The sequence below is a fragment of the Sinocyclocheilus anshuiensis genome, unplaced genomic scaffold (genome assembly GCF_001515605.1).
Source record: "Sinocyclocheilus anshuiensis isolate Anshui unplaced genomic scaffold, SAMN03320099.WGS_v1.1 scaffold38, whole genome shotgun sequence".
NCBI lineage: Eukaryota > Metazoa > Chordata > Actinopteri > Cypriniformes > Cyprinidae > Sinocyclocheilus > Sinocyclocheilus anshuiensis.
The window spans coordinates 735926-757289 of NW_015544213.1; the positions used below are offsets into that span (position 1 = coordinate 735926).

Genomic DNA, 21364 nt, shown 5'->3' on the forward strand with positions numbered 1-21364 from the left:
ACATGTGATGACCCCGGGCTGGACTCCGCTTCGTCCACGGTGAAAGCCGATCCGGCGATCCACAGCGCGGAGTTGATGCATTTCCTCAGTTACCAGCACTCCTTTTGTGTTCCATGGAAGATAGAAACTTGAGGGAGAGTAAATGATGACTGAATTTTCCGTTTTGGATGAACTACCACTTTAAATAGTATAGATCGATTCTAGATCTGGAGGGGTTTCTGACAGTAATTGGTTGTCTGGAGCGGTTGAGCTCAGATGACATGTAGCGGTATTGCTGCGCTGTGCCGCTCGTGTTTCTGGAGGCTTGACCGTGACCTCGTCTCGGAGTCGTTACGTCAACTCTCGCGTGCCACTGGAATTCTGAGGAGCTGGTGATGCAACAGCAAGCCGGAAATACTGACTGCTGACAGAACTGACATGTCAGGAAGAGTTTTCTATCTATCTATCTATCTATCTATCTATCTATCTATCTATCTATCGTTCTCTAGTTCTATCTATTTATTGTTCTGTCCATTGTTCTATCTATTGTTATATCTATCGTTCTATCATTATATCTATCTATCTATCGTTGTATCTATCGTTCTGTAGTTCTTCTATCTATCTAGTGTTGTATCTATCGTTCTATAGTTCTACTTATCTATCTATCGTTGTATCTATCTATTGCTCTATCTTGCGTTCTATCATTCTATCTATCGTTGTATCTATAGTTCTATCTATCGTTCTCTAGTTCTATCTATTTATTGTTCTATCCATTGTTCTATCTATCTATCGTTTTATCTATCGTTCTATTATTCTATATATCTATCGTTGTATCTATCTATTGTTTTATCTAGCGTTGTATCTATCGTTCTATAGTTCTACTTATCTATCTATCGTTCTATCGTTGTATCTATCTATTGTTCTATCTTGCGTTCTATCTATCATTCTATCTGATGGGAATCTGTGAAGTGTTCCAGCCAGTCACCTGTGATTGTCATGTGACTAATTCATCTACATTAATGATGTCACCTAGGTTGTACAGTGCCCATATATGTTGTGAACAAGTCATAATCACTGTGTCTGATTTAAACTTGCCATTTTTGTCTCCATATTGCCGTCACCAGAAACTAGGGATGCACTGATACCGATACTGGTGTCGGTATCGGGCCCAATACTGGTCTCCTGTACTCGTACTCGTTAAAATGCCCCGATACCAAACGCCGATACCACACAGCATGTGATAAGCACCATATTCAAACAAAGAAACACCAACAACAGAACAACAGACAGCAGAAAGGAGTTAAGGATGTCTACTACGAAGTATATGTATGCAATGAATATAATGTTAAACATTCCGTATTAACGCCTGTATAGCTGGTGTGCGCGAGCTGATAAACAAAGCACGCTGAGTGGATTGAGAGGTGTCTGAATAAATTTTGGTTTGATTGTATCTATTTGATAAATGAAGTTAACCAACTAACATTATACATACTCTTTTGGTTTCTGTACCCAATATTTAAAAAATGTACAAATGCAATAAAAATATCGGTATCGGTACTCTGTATCGGCAAGTACCAAACATAAAAGTATCGGTATCGGGCGAGTACTGGAAAAAGTGGTATCGGTGCATCCCTACCAGAAACCATCACTGATTCAAGAAGCACCCATCATGTCATTTATTTTTAATATGCCTAATCTTTTATTAGATGTGCCTTGGCCCGGGGCCCTTACCAGAATGGCCCTTGAGTTCCATGTTGGTCCCCAGCAACCGTCTTTTTGGCGCCAGGCTAATGGTGATAGACGTACCATTGAAACCTAAGAGCAGTTGCTAAATATGTGCTAATGTGGTAAGACCATCAAGTCCACAAGCAGGCGGCACACGCTTGACAACTGACGTCAGAGTGTGTTGTGATACTCTAGATATGGAGTACTCACATGTACGCTTACTCATAACCATGTGCAATTGCTCATTAATTAATGTTGAGCGTAAATGACCATTATGAGCAACAGCACCATTAACGTAGTGTAAAAGTGGACCATATGACTCATGTGCTATATTTCAAGTCTTCTGAAGAGGTATGGCTGCTCTGTGTGATGTGTACAGAACAAAATTTAACCTGCTTTTGATATTTTTTCTCTTCCAGTGAGCTGTGAAACCGAATAATTGACTCATTGAGTTGAACTCGAGAACCAGATCAGCCAGAATCAAATTAATCATTTATGAACTAAATCAACTGATTCGTTGAATCAAAGTTTTCATTTGAAGTTTCACTTCAAACCAATGATTCGTTAATGACCACAATTTTTAATTCATCACAGTATTCTCCAGTGGAGAATATGAGAAACATGTTCAGTAGAGGAATCCTGTGAAAAACGCAGTGATCTTGTTCTCATTGATCTGTCATGATGTTTTTCTTTTTTTTTTGTTTTACCACTCAAAGTCGATTTTATGCTGTTCCGTAACAATCCTGAGAACGTTCGCTTTTAGCAAGCACTAAATAAAAATAAACACAGCTGTATTCCAGCTGAGGAATTGATTGACTTGCTGAGAGGGCGGCTGCAATAACAGAACTTTCTGCTTACTCTGGGTCTGGGAGATGATTTAGCTTGAAGACACGTTTTGACACAGATTGCAGATGTTTTCTGACAGTGTCCATGTGGACGTCATGCTAATCAATGTCATTGAGGAGGATGCTGGTGGTGGAGAGCTGTTGTGATGTGACGCTTGTGGCATAAGGGTGGTAAAACGCTGTGTCTGTGGCATTTCACATTGGCAAGTCAAGAACCTTTGACTCTGTTAGCGTAGCCACAGAAGCAAACCTTGTGCAAATGAGTCTATCTGTCTATCTATCTATGGATGGACAGATGAAAAAATACTTTAGCGGAAATACAGATAGATAGGCTAATGGATGGATGGATGGATGGATGGAATGACAGACAGACATCATCCATCTATCTATCTATCTATCTATCTGTCCGTCCGTCCGTCTGTATTTCCGCTAAAGTATTTTTCCATCTGTCCATCCATCTTTTATTATACCACTTTTTCTTCCTCTTCTATTCCTATGCAGGTGGTATTGCAAGAAAAAATATATTTTTTGATGATTTATAAATGGCTTGATCTCAGTAGGAGGGAGATCTTTGTAGTTTTTATCCATCCATCCATCCTTCCATCCATTTTTCCTCTAAAGTATCCATCCATCCATTTATCATTATACCACATTTTAGATTTTTGAGAGAAATCTAAATACAGAAAATCGCCGTAGAAAATACAGGCGACATTGCTAGAAAAAATGTTTTCGATGATTTATAAATGGCTTGATCTCAGTAGGAGGAAGAGCTTTGTAGTTTTCGGTGACCCACATTTCAGAATCTCACAGGTACAAACACACACACACACACACACAGCACTGCATTTATCACAGAGCATCTGACAGAAACATGGCGAGAAACCCAAATCACACGAAAGTGCACAGACTATGTTCATTGACCTAAACGCATCGATTCAGCCCTAGGGAGACGTCGACCAATCATAGATCAGCCCACCTTAATTCTTCCTCAGCTCTGCTATCATGAGCTTCAACACCAAATTGATTTCACTTCAAATCTTTTGAATCTGACCCTGATCTGTACCATGCTAATCAATTTGTATAGACTGATCTCAAACCTGGTTGTCACATTTATTCAGCCCTGATAAATTGCAGACGCTCATCGGTGGGTTGTCCCCCCCTCTGCTGGGAATTCTGGGACTGGAGCACCCGTAGCCCAAGGCTTCAGCAATTCTGGTTTGCTCTGCCTCTCTCTCCTCCACCCCAATGTAAATTAGAGCCAGATGAGGTTATTCTGGGCGGCTTAATCCAGCCTCTCTGGTATGACCCGTCCGTCCCGTTTTACGAAACGACACTCCAAATATAAGGAGGTTTAGAGACCACTTGACTGTATAAGGATAGAGAGTGAACATGTTGTACGGTAAAATTCTTTTGTCATGATGAAAACGGCAGGTTTTCTATGGAAGCCTGTTTCCGCCACTGAATAAAAAATTAAAAAAGGTTATTGCGACTTTTTATCTCACAATTCAGACTTTTTTTCACAGAATTGTGAGATATAAATTCGCAATTGCGAGTTATAAAGTCAGAATTGCGAGATATAAACTCACAATTCACTTTTTTCTCAGAATTGCATGATATAATCTCGCAATTCTGACTTTTTATCTCACAATTCAGACTTTTTTTCACAGAATTGTGAGATATAAACTCGCAACTGCGTGTTATAAAGTCAGAATTGCGAAATATAAACTCACAATTCTGAGAAAAAAAGTCAGAATTATGAGATAAAATGTCGCAATAACCTTTTTATATTTTGTATTCAGTGGCAGAAACGGGCTTCCATAGGTTTTCAGTATGAAATCATAGTGTGTGCATAAAATAGTTCATTATGTCAAGTTTATGTTGTATGTCTTCCATTTTAAAGAGCTGTATGTGTGTTTTCCACATAACCCCTCAAGTCGTAAAGGTGAACAAACGTTTTATGCCTCCTCAGCAGACAATATAAGAAACTGCATTTGTTTATTTGCATTTGGTGCTGTATAAACTAGAAACATTTCTTAGCTGTACTCTTGCAGTTTGTCACGGTTTCATATCGGAGTAAATATACACTGCACGAGTATTTTCACTTCTTGCTTTTTGTTTCACTTTACCTTTCCTACAGTAAGAGATGGTGAAGAAATTATGAAACCATGCCATAAAATGAACAATTTTCATGGTCTTCGCGTGTTCATTTACATTGCATTTTGAAGGCTCAACAAAGACCAAGATTTGGCTCAAGTTTAGAATGCCTTGAAATCCCCATTTACACCTGATATCAACATCCATCTCAGGTGACCTTTGTGATCCAGTAGTCAGAAACACAAGTTGATCGCGTTGCATTGTAATCAAAACGCGGTTGTTGCACTGGAAGCAAAAGCGAGAGTAGTCTTGTCAGTCTGGAAAACCAGGTAATTCCCTGTGATTTGTTTCACAGTATACGTATGAGTGTACAGTGCATGCGCATTTGCAAGAGCAGCGTCTCTTCTGTGGAATGTGCCGTCTCCGTTCTCCTCGGGGTCCAGCTGGTCTTCTGTTGGCAGACGCTCATGTGCCCAACAAAGAGCCACATTGTGCAGACCTGTGTAAAGATGAGCGCCAGTTTACTTTAGCATAAGAAGTTAGTCAAGAAAGTTGATTATGATTTAAAATTGATATCTAGAGTTCAGTATTCCCTGATATGATCACTGAAAGCCTGTCAGGGGTCTCTAATAGGACTTTGTGCATTACAGGACAATTTGTCAAGGAGCTTTCATAACTAGCAAGGAAAGTGAGGGAGTATGTGGGATGTGGATGGAAAGAAAGCTGAATAGCAGAAACAATGTTTTGTGAAGAACTGGAAAAAAAAAAAAAGTAGTAAAGTAAAATTGGCTTATTGTTTGTAAAAACATTCATATAAACCACCTAATAGCATATAAACCACCTGAACATCCTTTAAAGACGTTTGAATGCTCATGTCTCGCATAACAAAGTGTCCGAAGTGACGGTTGCCCATGACAGCACTGATATGATAAAAGCATCACGGACAGCTGAGCTTCTTCATCTGAATGTCCATATTTCAGCCTTCCTCATGACAGTGTTAAAGCCTGTCAGCTCGTCTCACTGTGACTGTCAGTGACTGCTCATACACAGACCTCAGATGCTTCCTGTGGCCTCATCAACACCTTTCATTTGTTTCACCTGTGTATTGTTTTCAGTTTCTCGTTACAGGAATATTTATTCGTGGTATATATTCCCAGATCATGCAAGTATTTTTGGATTCACAATTCCTGTCATTGTTTGTTGTAGTTTGCTTGGTTATTACCTAGTTTATTTACCCTGTAAAAATGGTTTGCGAGATAACCTAACATTGGAACATATAAATGAACTGATTTTATTTAAGTCAAGAATATTTATTTATTATTAATGTATCCATATGACGAGAGTAGATTACACCAATTATTTTTTTTTCTGTTCTGTTCTGACTATTTTTTTCATGAAAGTATAAAAAATATTAGTTATCTTTTTCCTGCTTTGATTATTAAAAATTAATAATAATAATAATTAGAGCTTTAAAAAACCAAGTATACAAATCAGCATAGATTTATATTTGCTGTTATGTTGACAATTATGGAGAGATTTAGGAGAGTAAATAAAATAAGTGTATCATGAAATTATAAAATAAAATAAAATATTTAATGGAATGTAGCAATAAATAAAAAGTACTGTAAAATGTAAGCATGCATAAATGCATATACATGTCATGCCTTATTTGTTTACTGACTTTTCATTATGATTATTTATTGGTTGCAACATTTCATGAAATAATATTTCATGATTTATTTATTTGCTTCATGTTGTCCGCTACATTTTACTTCAAGGTGTGTATTTTATTTTGGATTGTGTGTGTTTAATTTTAAGGGGTATTTAATGTGGTATTTGACATCCATTTTTATTTTACATTTTAGAAATTAAATAAATGTATTTACTTTTACATTTCACTGTACATTTATCTGTTCCAACATTCCATGTCATATTTAAGAATTTCATTATTTATTTAATTTAGTCTGTTAAGTCCCTCCATAGACTATTGTTGGATCTATAAAATAATAAATATAATATTAATACAATTATTATTTTAAAAGAATTATAATTGTTTTCTGCTTCAGTAATATTGGTGCATCCCTTATAAATACAACTTAAATAATATGCTCAAACGACAATATATGTATTGCTTTGAATCAAATCTTCATAGGGTTGAAGTCTGATGTTCTTATATAAGAATCGTGATGAGTGTTTTTCTCCTGCAGTGACTCACAGTCAGATGAGTTCAGTCACTGTTTATCATGACGTGTTTTCTCGCAGTGTTTGTGGTCTGTTTTTAAAGCATGAAAGAGAGGCTATGTGATTGAGGGAATCCCTAGTGCATGATGGGATATTGGAGGACTCTGGGCAGGGTCAGTATTTGGTCATCTCCATCGAGTTACTTTCAGTCATTGCAGTCTCTCATGAAAGAATAAGAATGGAATGTGAAATGCTCCATTTGTGTTCCAGTATGTCTCATTTCCTGGGATCGCCATCAGAGGCTTGTGTCACTCCAAACTTTTCTGTGTAATACCTTTCGGACAAGGGTGTGAAAAACAGTTCTGAGAAAAAAATAAATAAATAAACTGTTCACTTCCACTCTTCCTAATGAGACTTTTCTCTTTTCATTTAACTGTGAGAAGCATTTGTCTCCGATTCACAGTATGTTCAGTTTTTATCCACATTACTGCTTGATTTAACATTTTATTTAAAAGAAATAATAATAATTTCACTCATTCCAGCCAACATAAGAAAAAAGATAACACTTTTTTTAGCACTTATTTCTAACATTTTCAATTGTATTTTTTTCACTCATTCCAGCCCTCATAAGAGTAATATCCAGCCATTTTAACACTAATTTATAACACTGATATTTTATTTTATAGTTTTGTGTTTTATTTTATTTTACTTTCACTCATTTCAGTCTACATAATAATAATATCTAGTTATTTTTAACATGATTATGTATTTGTTTGTTTACATTTGTTCCAGCCCACATAAGAATAATCATTTAAATAATTTAAATAATAATAATTAACATTTATTTATAACACTTATTTTATTCTATTTTATTTCAGTCTTATAAGAATAATATCCAATCATTTTTAACATTTATTTCAATATTTATTTATTCACTCTTTTCAGTCCACATAATAATAATATCCAATTATAATTAACAGTTATTTATAACACTGATTTTATTCTATTCAATTTTATTTTATTTCAGGCCTTGTAAGAATAATATCCGATCATTTTTAACACTTGTTTATAACAGTTATTTGTTTGTTTATTTATGTATTTATTTATTTGTTCACTCACTTATTTCAACCCACATAAGAATAATATCCAAACATTTTTACACTTATTTGTAACATATATATATTATTTTTATTATTATTATTATTATTTTTTATGTTGTTCAGGGAAATGTGTAGTTAATTTCTAGTAGATGTTTTGTAAAGTTTGTTTGAGTTGGTAACAGAAAGGGAGGTGGATCTTGCTGAATGGTCAATAAATAAAGTCCACACTCAGTTGAGGGTGATCTTTTTCATCCATAACAAGCCAGCTACCTGTTTTCATACTGACAGCAAAGCAACGACACCCAGAATGTGTTTACATTCAAATTAATGTTCTGTTTTCTAGTAACACCTGATGCTAGCAGGAGAATCAACATTGTTAGTTAAGCTTAAAATGTCTAAATTTAGTCTCTCTTTCTGTCCGTCTCCAGACCACTCCAGCTCCAGCGGCACATTGTCCTTCCAGCCTCTGCGCTCACAAGGTCCCATCCCCACGGCCCACGTCATGCCATCTCCGTCCAGCTCCAAACTCAGTGTGCCCTCTGCCCCCACCAGCCCCTGGAGCAGCTGCCAGCTCCCTTCTCCCCTCGACAGCCCCCTGGACATGAAAGACCCCCGGCCGGTGCGCCGCTGGTCCTCCCTCACCCGTCTTACCGGCCAGGAACAGTCCACCCCTTCCGGGAGACCGTCGTATGGCACGGATCCGCACGGATCCCTGGATCGAGGTGTGCTCTACGGCTACCGACAGGACCCTCTTTATTCAAACGGCTTTCTCTCTGAGAGCCTGCACAAACTTTCCACCAACTCTGACTTTACTAAGTACGACCTGGGCAGCAGTAACACCCTGGGTAAAACGGACTCGTCTTGCTCCTCTCCGCTCAAGCCCAGCACGTTAGACCTCACCTATAGTGCCTTACCAGAGAGCAAGACGCCCACTATGGGCCTGGCCGGGCCCGGACAGAGAGGTCCCACACTCAGGCACCAGGCCGTGAGAGGGTCGCCCATCCAGCCGGCCGTAAGGACTCAGATGTGGCTGAGCGAGCAGATGGAGTACCGGCCGGGACCAGAGGGATGTGGCTCGTGGCAGCAGGAACAGCAGCAGCGAGAGCGACTACGACAGGAAGCAGAACTCCCACAGGTCAGTTTGCAATTGCTTTGACAGGAAATGCAAAGATGGAAAAATGCAGAATTGTTTTTACCGAACGAATGAAGAAATGTCTTGTAAAAGTAGGTTTACAGCGCCCTCTGCTGGAGAGACAAGGTAAGGGCGAATTATCCTTCTGTTTACAGCAGAAGCCACAGAAAAAATGTCAGGGCTTGCCTACGCAAATTTGCTTCATTTATCAGACTCATGTCTTTTTTCAAATACCACATCAATTTGTGTTTAAGGGATGTTCCAGATTACACCCACACCAGTGTTATTTTAGTAATAATTATATACTATTATAGCATTTATTAATTATTTGTTAATTATTACTGCTCATTCAATTTTTTGTTTTTATTTTAGTTTAATTTTTGTTTTATTTTTTTGCTTTTGTCATTTTGATCTTTTTTTCATTATATATATTTGTAATATTTTAATTAAGCTTTCATTTTATTTTATTATTCAAACTTCATTTCAGTTAGTTGCCAAGGCAACATTTCTAATTAAATTTTTAAGTTTTTCATCTAATATTTATATTTGATTTTATTTCAGCTTTATTTCAATATGGCTCATCCCTTAGTTTGTAAAAATAAACACTTACACTTTCAATGGATGTCAACTGGGCAGCGAGTGCACCAGAATAAACATAAAAATCCACACAGTTTCAAAATATATTGAGAGGACTTAAACATTATCTGTGAATATGAGGCTAGTGTAATAAAATCGCTAATGAACCTTGTTCAGGCTAAACAACAACAAAATATTCTCTCAGTTTGGCTAGTAGTTCAAATTTCTAACATTTTCACACCTCCTAACATTTTCATTTAAATAAAAATGTACATTTAGAATAATGAATTTAAATTTACCTTAGATAGATAGGTCCATTTTGATTTCATGTTGATTGTGGTGGTCTTTGACGAGTGTCTGTTTTTAGTAATAAAGACCCAGTGTTTGTTCCAAATGGACTCAATTTGGAACAAAAATCCAAAATGGATTTTTTGATATTTGATATTCCTTGCTTGAGACTCGAAATGTCTTATTCAGCTCACAAAGATACACAAAAACATATTGTTATCAGTGCAAGTGTTTTATTCGCAGTGCTTGCTTTATTTGTCCAAGTGTCTGCACTACACAGCAATTCCTTCCTATTTATGAGTATTATTTCATAAATATATTCACACAGATATTAACAACAACACAGTGATTGTATAAATAATATATAAAGATGACATTTTTTGGATTATATTATAGGCAAACCAGTGCATAGTCTTATTAAAATGATAACTGTCAATTATGAGATACATCTTATAAGGAATGCATATCTAAAGCTTTTATTGCAGGAAAAAATGCATGTTGTATTTGTAAGTATAGTGTCAGTGGTGTTGTGTGATTTGAAAGCTCACCGATATTTTCCACTGTACTTCATTTAACTATGTACTTAAATCCAAACCTGCTGTTCACAGAAAAAGAATCTCATTTTGAGGTTCTGGGTGTTTGCCAAGTTAAAGGAGGATGAGCAGGTTACATCACGCTGGTCTCTCACATGCCGTAGAAGGAGCTAAACATGATTGACAGACTGACATGAGCATTGCTGACAAGACAGAGTCATATAAACAACAACAATAACTGGTTCTCTTGGGTGTTAGGTCTCATTGACTAGTAAACCAGCTTAATACTGGTTTTGATTGTTTAACTGAATTAGTAGAGTGGGAGTATCAGTCAAAACAGAAACTGCACACTTTTTATTGCACACAAGTGATCGTGTAATGTTTTTATTGAGCAAGTGTTTTTCAGTTTGGCACAGTGTGGAACAGAAGACGGGGCTCAGTCAAAATCCCTCAGGCCCGCAGGTGGCATGCAGTGATGGGATGGTGACAGACACACGGAGAGACACTTGCATGCAGCATAAGTTGACAGTGAAGGCTGGCCAGTTCTTCAAATCCCCAGAAAACTAATTCCTAATAAATTGTGCTGTACACTAATGTCCAAAAGGTTGGGGCCGGTAAGATTTAAAGTCTCTAATGCTCACATAGGTTGCATTTATTTGTTCAAAAATACAGTAAAAAGTAATATTAATTTAAAAAACTGTTTTCTGTTTTCATATATTTTGAAAAATATTTTTTATTTCTATGAGTTTTCAGCATCATTACTCCAGTCTTCATTGTCACATGATCCTTCAGAAATCATTCTAATATGCCGAGTTGGTGCTCAAGAAACATTTTTATCATCAGTTGTGCTGCTTAATATTTTTTGTGGAAACAGTGATACATTTTTTTTAATTAATAGAAATAAAAAAAACAGCATTTATTTGAAATACCTTTTTGTGTAACATTATAAATGTCTTTACTGTAACTTTTGATAAATGTATTGCATCTATGCTGAACAAAAGTTTTAATTTCTTTAAAAAAATAAATAGAAACAGAACTTACTTTTAGTATTAAATTAAAATATATGTTTAATTATACTCAGTATTTAAATTTACTTTATTAATTTTGCCTCATCCGCTGTCTTGGATTTACTTTCTCACAATGGCACAGTGCATTAAAAAATTTGGCTTTTCTGGTTAGGATACATGCATTTGGCCCAAATTAAATTAAATGATGTAATTAAATTGTGTGAGACATTATTAAATATATATTTGCATTTTAATAATCTGACTCTAGTTATTGATATTGGCAACTTCCGCTAAAACCCATATTGTTTAACCACTAGTTCATATCAGTATTGCCTTTCTTGTGTTACTCTGAATGTGCTATTTACAAACAAATTGTTTAGACAGAAATCATGCCGTGTACAACCCAACTACTCAAAAGCCTCTATAAAATAATAAATAGCCCCGCCCATCCCACCCCTCAACGTGATTGGCCCCTCTGTACAGTGCTTTGCCCTCATTGGCTAGAGGGAAACCTGTGGCCCCTCACATTAGCAAGACAATGATGTAGATGAGCAGCAGGCAGATGAGGATGAGCCAGAAGTTGACGAAGAGCTCCTGCATGTTTTGCTTGGCCTGCTGGGGAACCTCCATGGTGGACGCCCGCCGAATGGCCGCCCGTGTGATATGCTGCACCTTCTCCATGCCAAGGCGGGGTGGGTGGGACGATTAGTGCAGAGAGAGGGGAGAGTTGCAGAGTAGAGAGGAAGGAAGGACAGAAGTACTGCGAAGTGGAGTGGAGAGCCGTGTGGGGAGGAAGGAGGTGATCTGGTTGCCAGTGGAGATGGAGGCTGAGGGAAAGGAGCAGGAGATGAAAGAGTGAATGTGCATGCAGATTCACTCGTGACATGCAGGTTTGGTAGATGTTTCAGACGATTTTGACACTATGTAGTGTCCTTAAAGCAATAGTTCATCCAAAAATGAAAGATCTCTATCATCATTTACTCACCTTCATGTCGTTCCAAACTTGTATGACTGACTTTGGGGTCATTAGGATTTTTTTAATGAAAGAAGTCTTTTATGCTCAACAAGCCTGAATTTGGTGAATATTTAAAATACAGTAAAAGCAGTAATATTGTGAAATATTATTGCAATTTAAATTTTAATTAAAAAAAAATACAATTTTCTATTTAAATGTCATTTATTAGCAATGTTGAAAACAGTTGTGAAAACGTATTTTTTCAGGATCTTTGATGATTAGAAAGTTCAAAAGAACAGCTTTTATTCGAAATAGAAATCTTTTATAACATTATAAATGCCTTTACAGTCTCTTGATTTGATTGATTTCAATGTAACACATTTTTGCTGAATAAAGCGATACATTTCTTTCAAAAAAGAAAAAATCTTACTGACCCCAAATTGTTTTGAACAATAGTGTACACTGTGTGACTTTTCTGTTGATCATCGGCTGTGCTTTAAAAGGTCAGTGGTCAAAATTGAAATAGTTTGATTGGTGCACACTGTGCCTGACACTTTATAGCATTCAGTGCATTTGCCAACTTTGATGCAAGTCAAATGAAATGGCTTTTAGTCTCAAACGGAGCATTTCTATGCCCTGAATAGTTTCAGTTTCTGATGTGTCACCTAAGGCAGATGCTTGACAGGTTCCTTAAAATTAAAACCCCAGGGGTCTCGGCTCCTCTGGATTCTTCTTTCAGACTGGATTTTGCAGTCTTACTCTTGCTTTTACACCCAAAGATGCACTTGTACAAAGCCTTGGTCTATCATACTTCGAGCGCAACGTCATTAACCTATTATTATTATTGAACGCTTGCAAGATGAAACTTCAGCAGCACCTATTGTGTCTTTATGTAACCGTCTTTGCGGTGTAGGAGTGAGCTTATTTCTTTTCATTATCCTGTCTTGGCTCTGAGGAAAATAAAAAGAGGTGGCTTCAGAAAGACGTTTTATATTGGTGATTTTACTTGTGAACAAAACAGCCTAAATCAGGATTTAGCACTTCGCCTCCGAAAGATTAGATGAAGCCCTGTTTTCAGCTGAAAGATAAAGTGGCCTTGATTATAAATCGTTGCCTATTAGTGAGGCTCTCGTCTTAGACGAGCTTATCTCGCTCTTTCAGACTGCTGCTCATTCCTGTCTCCTCAAATCTGTAGGGAGTTCTGTCTTACAGATGCATTCGGCAGCATCGTCTCCTGAGTAACAGTATAACCTACACTTCCCCACCGCTTGCTTTCATAGTGTTACTTATGTCCAGCTGACCGGTGTCACTGAAGAAAGACGTTAAGTGTACGAGTGACTGATAGTGAAGCCTGAAGTGGAGCAGTCCCTTCCTCATATGGCTATTCTGAGCAGATTTGTATCAACTCTCTCAAGCCATCCTTTGGCAGAGAAACAGCAACACATCTGCACTGAAATGCACAGAGAGAGCCAAGAAAGTTGCAAAAAAAATAAGAAAACAAGCGGAGTAAAAATAAGATGGAATCGCACCAAAGAAGGAAATCATCTGAAAGGCTGGCTGGGAGATTTCCCAAGCCTGTGCATGTTTTTTTTGTTTTTTTTTACCCTCTGCTGTACAAATAAGTCGAAGTGAGGCTGAGCAAGTGCACTCAGTTGGCCTCAATGCTGAACTTTCCATGATGACATTGTAGAGCAATGCAGTGGGTTTTTTTGTGGCTTGGTGACGCCTCTGAGGGCATGACTCTTAACAGGTAGGACCGTGCCTGTTGAACTGGCTTTAGGACAGACATTATTAGCCATGCACACTAGGGCTGTGCTGATACAGTCACATATTGATATTTAATTTTTTTTGTCACTTTATTGATCTTTCAGATATAGTATTGATATAATTTGTTACAGTTCAGAAATATAATGTCTTACAGTTCAGTGAAGATGAAGCAGGTCATCTAAAAAAGTGGAAACTTTGAAACTAATGATTTAGAGATGCAATACTGGACGAAAGAGAAGCAAATCAGTTTGGAACTCATCCAGATTCATTCTCTCACTGAGAGAATTTCCCATTTACTGCAGTTTCATTCGCAGTACAGTTGTAAAATGTTGATGCGTTCTTTAAATTGTCACTTATACTGTAAAAAAAAAAATCCACCTCTTTCAACTTAAAAACTTCAGTTGCTGCCTTAATTTTTCATAGTTGATATAATCAACTTGGTTGTGCAAGTCATTTAAATGGCATCATCAACTTAAATTGCATTAAACAGGCTTAAAAAAACACGTTGAATTTCATATAACTTATAAAAATGATTAATGATTTTTACATTTTTTAAATATTTTTGTAATAATAGATAGTAAAATAAATTATATAATTTATATATAATGTTTGGTGATATATATATTTTTTTTTTACAAAATATATATTTTTTATATTTCACATACTTTATATGAAATTATAAAATGTAACAAATTAATAATGATCAAATTAATCAAATTAAATAATAAATGAATGCTACATTAATTAATGAACTTAATAACAATAAATTGGAGGTGAAAATGTATTTGTAGAATAATAAGCCAGTAGCTACAAATGTTGGTACAAATACATATAATGTATATAATTTTTGTGAAAGCATCATCATTTCTTACGTACATCTTTATTGCTTCGATATTTGCCTCAGTCCTATGCAAAAGCCAACTGGATGTGTGCAACCTGTGGTGTGGTTCCTGCTTTAACAGTCTTCTGTATGCATTTAACCTTTCCTCCTCTGCAGGGCCACAGTGAATGCAGCGAGCTCATTTGTGCTGAAATGAAGGGCTGTCAGAGCTCCCAGCGGAGTGCAAATGTGGGATATTGTGTATAGGTCGGAGTCAGTCTAGGTCACATCTCCCCGATATGTGTTGGGAGAAGAATGTGTCTGGCTCGCTGTTAATCGTGAGCACACAGAGCAGCGCTTACAAAGACGGACCAAAACATCAAAACTCTGATTAATCTCTGACTCTGTGCATTCGGACACGACGTCCACTGCTGTGTAAAGTTATGAATATCAAATACAAAGGGTAATTGATGAATAACCCTCTGATTATTTATCACAAAAATATATTGTCTGCATTCTCGCCTGTGGAAATGCATATGCATGCCTCCGTTCAATCTCAGTGAGACCTTAAATCTTAAATGGTAAATAGCCTCATCAACTAATCGATCTTAAGAAAGCCCTGTGAATTTAAGCTGGTTTCGGATTCAAAGAAATGAGATGCATTTAAAAAAAAAAACTTGACGTCGTCCTAAAAATGCCATCAGAGATGCTCATCAAACAGCGCTAGACACAAAAGTCAAATGTGATAAATGTGACAACCATTATGGGCCATCCTGAAACTGATATACAAGAAAATGTTACCTACCTAAACTGTAGATGGAGAGTATTGGGGTTCAATCCTGTTGCTCTGGTTTTAGAGGAAAGGAGGGTCTGTGGCAGCAATGTGGCGTTCGGACGTTTATGGCAGAAAAAGTGGAGGGGTGGAGTATAGGAGGAGAGAGAAAAGAAAAGAGATGCGTAGGAGGGGTCTGAGCTCTCGCTTTCTTTCTTTCTCTCATTTTTTATTTGGAAGCAGATTTACAAAGTTTTATCCTCTCATAAGAACAGCATATCAAAAAGAGGTTCTAATGGATAGTATTTATAATAGTATATCCTGCATTTGGATGCAAAGTTTACTGTCAGTTTTAGTTGACAGATTAATAATATTATATATATTTATTTATTTATTTTGCAGGTCAAATATTAAATTGGAAACAAAATTAAAATAAATGTATCCAGGTTTAAAATAAAAAACATCATTTATTTATTAAATTAAAATTTGTATTAGTTGATAGAGAGTATTAATATTATTGTGTTATTGAAGATTTTACATCGGAGGCAAATGAAGGAAACTAGATAAATAAATTAATTTATGTATTGATTAATTTTGTTTACTGTAATCCTATTTACATTTGAATGGGCATGAATTAATTTTGCATGTATAAAAATGTATGAAATGTATAAAATTAACTTTCTCCAGAGAAAAAGCTGTTATCTTTAAAAATCATTTTTTATCTTTTTTTTTCATGTGCATCTCTTACTTACAGATAGCTGTATATTATGGGCTTTGTCTAAATTTAATGTCACATGACAAAAATAGTGCATTTATATCAAGGTGGTGACACATTTTGCTAAGCTTTTCCCTGCTGCACGTGCAAAGTAGGTTCACGAACATCTAAACAAGCAAAACAGAAATATTTGCAAACAATAACTCTGCTTAATATATTGTTTTTCTTGCATTTGCACACCGGTCCCCATTACTGAACTGTTCAGCCCTGGTTGAATTTACTCTGTAACTGTATCCGGCAGCTCTCGCTCTCACTGGCGATTCCAGTCGGTGGATTAATACAGATATTCTCTTGATGTTGCGGCCAGAACAACATGTGTTCTAAATGACCGGTTTCATTGAGGAGGTCGTCTATGAGACCTATATCCTAATAGACTATAAACATCTTCAACCTGTGGTTTAAGAGATTCCTCAGAAGCTCTGTGAACTTTCTTGCATTTTTGAGCTTTTTTCCCCCATTGTTTGAGTTCTATTTTGAGATAAAGACATCCCAAAGTTCTTTTCCTTTTAAGGAGCTGTTCAGTAGTCAGGGAAGCTCTAAGAGCTTGAAGAGGACATGAGGAATGGAGAGGGCATTATGATGGTATCCGATTTCAGTGTAGCCTTCAGCCATTGCCAAACTCTTTTTGGCAAAGTCTGGATGATCGCCACTTGACCAAAACCAGTGTCTAAAAAGTCTTTAAAATGCACACTTGATGCCGAAGTTTTAGGGTTGTGTTGTTAAAAATTATGTCCATGTGTTTCTACCAGACCTCAGCATCATCAGAAAAGGTTTTGCTGTTGAGCACCACAGCTATGCTTCTAAACCAGGATTAAACAAGCATAAACCAAAACTCCTTCATGGTACAGTTCCTCAGATCTTTTTGAATGTGCATTAGTTAGCGTATTAGTTGTTCTCACTGCCATAATCCCAATGCAACAGGACAACGTGTGTGCCGTTTGGCTTGGTAGACGTGCCGTTCTTTTTGGACAAGCTCATTAAAATGGATGAGGTCAGTCCTCTCTGGTGACCTTGTCCACCGTACCTCGTTTACAGAGTGTTTATGGCGTGTAAATGCCTGGTTGCCATGTGCATGCATACACATTGTCCATTCGCCTGTGCCATTGTCCTCTGGCCAGTGCTGGAAAGTTTGCTCGTTAGGTGTAATACATCCATGTCTTACCTCATCGTTCAGCTTAGCACACCTGCTCCCCGGATCCAACAGCTGTCACCAGAACACACAAACAGAGGTGCCTTTGGGTTATGACAAAGTGTGTGTGTTTATACAGTGACCCCCAAAAGCTATTCGGACACTCAAGTGACACTTAAAATGTCTAAATGTCATTTCATTACACATAAGTGGCATCTGTAAATAAATGCTGCATGAGCTTTTCTCAGAATTAACTTTTTAAATTGCAATTTAATTGCATGAACTTTTAACTAACTGGAGCCATTATAAGTGGACGTATGAAGCCATTTCTTCTCATGTTCACACAGGTGTTGAAGTGAAAAATGTTTTGGTTGGTTTTCATTTTGACCAATATGTCTGTTGTTGTATCATTTGAAACCTAAAAAAATCTTTTTATCCTTAAAAATTGTGCTTGTGCTGTCTTTCTTTCAAATAAATATCATTTGATTTTGATTTTTTGGTAAATCTAATCTACAGTATGTCTATGCAGTTCCATTTTTAGTGTTGCTTAAGTGACCACATTTTTTATTATTATTACTTTGAACAATGCACAGAAACAAAATAGTGTACAAATTTTCACACAGTAATTTCCAAAAAGAAACAGCAAGTAACACTGAATTAAACATGACATTTTGATGTAGAAAACCTGAAATAGTATTTTCTTGTAAAATGTACTCCAATAATCTTTGTTTTATTTACAACTTTGAAAAATATTTTTTTTTACTCTGTATATTTGTTGTTTTGTCATTTGAAACTTTAAATAAACTTTTTATAAATATTTTGCTTAAAAAAGTGTGCTTGTGCAATTTTCAAATAAATATGATATTATTATGCTATAATAATTGTTGCCAAATCTAATGCAATGACATTCAAACATTTCAAGTGTCCAAATACTTTTTTATTATGAACAATATATCTGTTGTTTTATCATTTATTAAAAAAAAAAAAATTTATAAATATTTTATCATATTTATAGTATATAATTTCATAAAAATGTTCTTTCAAATAAATATCACTTGGTTTTTAGTCCAGTCCAATGACATTCATACATTAAGTGTAGCTTAAATGTCAAAATAAGCTTTGTCGTTATTTTGAACAATGCATCTGTTGTTTTTTTATTTAAACCCCTGAAAAGAAAGGTGCGTTTCTGCTATTTTTTTCTTTCAAATAAAAATCACTTTTTTAAATATTTTGTTGGTTAATCTAATGCCAAGACATCTTTAAGCATAGCTTAATTGCCTAGATAATTTTTGGCGAAACAGTATGTTCAATTTTATATTTTTGCATTGTTTTTTATGCAGTGAGTATTCTGAATCTAGCTTTAAGTGAACACTTCAAGATATCACCTACCTGTGCTTAAAACGGACAGGTGATTCTTATATAACACTCTGCTGAGCTCCCTGCTGCATTACAAATGGCCACAGTACTGCCTTTATTGGCAATTCTGAGTACCGCCACCTCGAAAGGAGCCAGCATGTCTCCCTTGTGTTGTCCCAGAATGCCAAGAGGTTGATGGACGGCTGTCTGGAGGGCCTTGGAGAGAGCGCAGTGGCAGGGTGTGATAGAGTTCAGGGAATTGGCACCAGATTAGCTGTGCAATGTGACAGAGTGAAACTGTTCAAGTGCTGTAGCCGAAAGGCATCAGACCTTTCCTGTGCTCTTTGCTGCATTTGAGAGAGTGGATCTGACTTTTATAGTGTTCACCAAGGGCATCTGTCCTCTGTGGGAGAATTGCTCTTTTTAATGGCTACCAGACTGAGCTACATTTTTAGAGAGTCATTTTAGATAGTTTAGCTTTTGCAACTATTTTTTTTTTTCTGCTAGCTTTGAGGAATTTCTGTTGCTCCTAAACACTAACAATTAACCTATAGCAGATTTTTACATTTATATTTAATTGTTTTATTTTTTTAATTAAATGTACAAGGGATGCACAATACATTTAGTACCATATTTATTAATGTTTTTATTTATTTGAATTAAAAAAATTACATATTTAATTGCTCATTTATGCCTGTTTTTATATTCCGATTATCTTTGCCACCATCTAGTGCTTACTTAAAGTATAATTTATAATGTTTTGATTCCTTGCATTTTGAACTATTGATTTTGCTTTAGTATTTTATTTAATAGTTTTTATTATTATATATTATTTTTTGTATATATATATATATATATATATATATATATACTATAATATCTGTGTATGAGTGTGCATACATTTATTACACAAAATACTATAGAATTGTTGGAGTAATTGTTAGAACTTAGAATAAGAATTAGAATTATAGATTCCAGTATTAACCATAACATCAACATAATTATCTGCTTATCAGTAATGAAGTTTCAATATATGTGCATCTCCTCCTGGAAAATTGACCAAAAGCATGTACTTTTTGCTATATCCTGCCCAAACCTGTTTCAATAGGAAATACATCTGCGCTTGTCAAGTGATTTATTGTGTTTAATATGGATTTTTTTTCATAGAGTTAATGTGGTAGTAGTTAATAGAATATGCAGAGGAGGTTTATCCATTATCAAATGAAGACCTATTCAAAGTTGTTGACTCGAGGGGAACGAGGACCAAAGGGAGTATAAAATTAAAGACACAGCATTTTGTATTTTCTGGCCTCAGTCTACTGTAATGAATGAGGTTCCTTCCTCAAGCAGCTGTTCCTGTCTTAGACTATTTAAATGGCCGCGTTGAAGGAGACAAACAGTGCCGTCACATGCTTTGAGAAGCAGGTGGAGGAACAAGTTTAGACTAACTCCTGACTCATAAAGCTTTTAGTTTATATAACAGCATAAAATTTGGTAAATGTAGACATTTATTCCCAGTAGGTGCCCACTTACCAAGAGGACAGGTGCTATGTTCTTTGGGCTGTCAGTGGGACTTGTCTGCTATGATGCATGTTTTGTAGCTTGTTTAGTTATTGGTAAGTTCAATTCAATTCAAGTTTATTTGTATAGCGCTTTTCACGATGCAAATCGTTGCAAAGCAGCTTTACAGAAAATTAAAGTTTCTACATTATATTTAGTAATAGCTTATCAGTGGTGACAATCTCAAGTTGATGTCCATATGGCAGAAATGTACGGTAAAAATCAAGCAGTTAGTCAATGTCATGTAATCAAACAGACGGTGAATACTATTAACAGCAATGATTATATGTTGCGATCAAACTTATAGCAAAATTTGGTAGTTTTGTATGTTGTCTGAGGGTTGGCATCATCTGAGGTCTTCTGAGGGGTTGACATCATCTCTTTTCATGTGTTCGGTGATCTCAGGTCTTTGTAAGGGCTGGATCCAGACTGAAGCTTGTGTAATTCCTATCCTATTCCTATTGATGCCAATCCCGTGGCAGAAACAGAGAAGGAAATAGAGAAAAATTAGCGTAGCTGCTGTTCCAAATTAGCAAAAAATGATGTGTTCAACCCAAGCAAAAGAATGTTAATGTGCATTTGATCAGATGTAACTGAAGTACAGGGTTATGAGATACATTAATTAGGTATGCAGGAGCAGAACCATTTAGAGCTTTAAAAGTAAGTAGTAATATTTTAACTGATACGGAATGTAATAGGTAGCCAGTGCAGAGAATGTAAAATTGGGGTAATATGATCATATTTTCTTGACCTGGTAAGGACTCTAGCAG

The 21364-nt window shown here is 36.2% G+C and overlaps 1 protein-coding gene and 1 pseudogene across 1 annotated transcript; one reads left to right on the forward strand and one right to left on the reverse strand.

Moving 5' to 3' along the window:
* The window catches only part of LOC107697140 (centrosomal protein of 85 kDa-like), a 64002-nt pseudogene that overhangs the window by 20426 nt on the left and 22212 nt on the right, over positions 1-21364 (forward strand).
* Positions 10548-15972, reverse strand: LOC107697157 (cardiac phospholamban-like). Its single transcript, XM_016497817.1, has 3 exons — positions 15808-15972; positions 11987-12287; positions 10548-10623 (listed from the first exon to the last, which is right to left on the reverse strand). Exons 2-3 carry the CDS (start codon positions 12139-12141, stop codon positions 10605-10607), a joined length of 174 nt encoding a protein of 57 aa, XP_016353303.1. The 5' UTR covers positions 12142-12287; positions 15808-15972; the 3' UTR covers positions 10548-10604.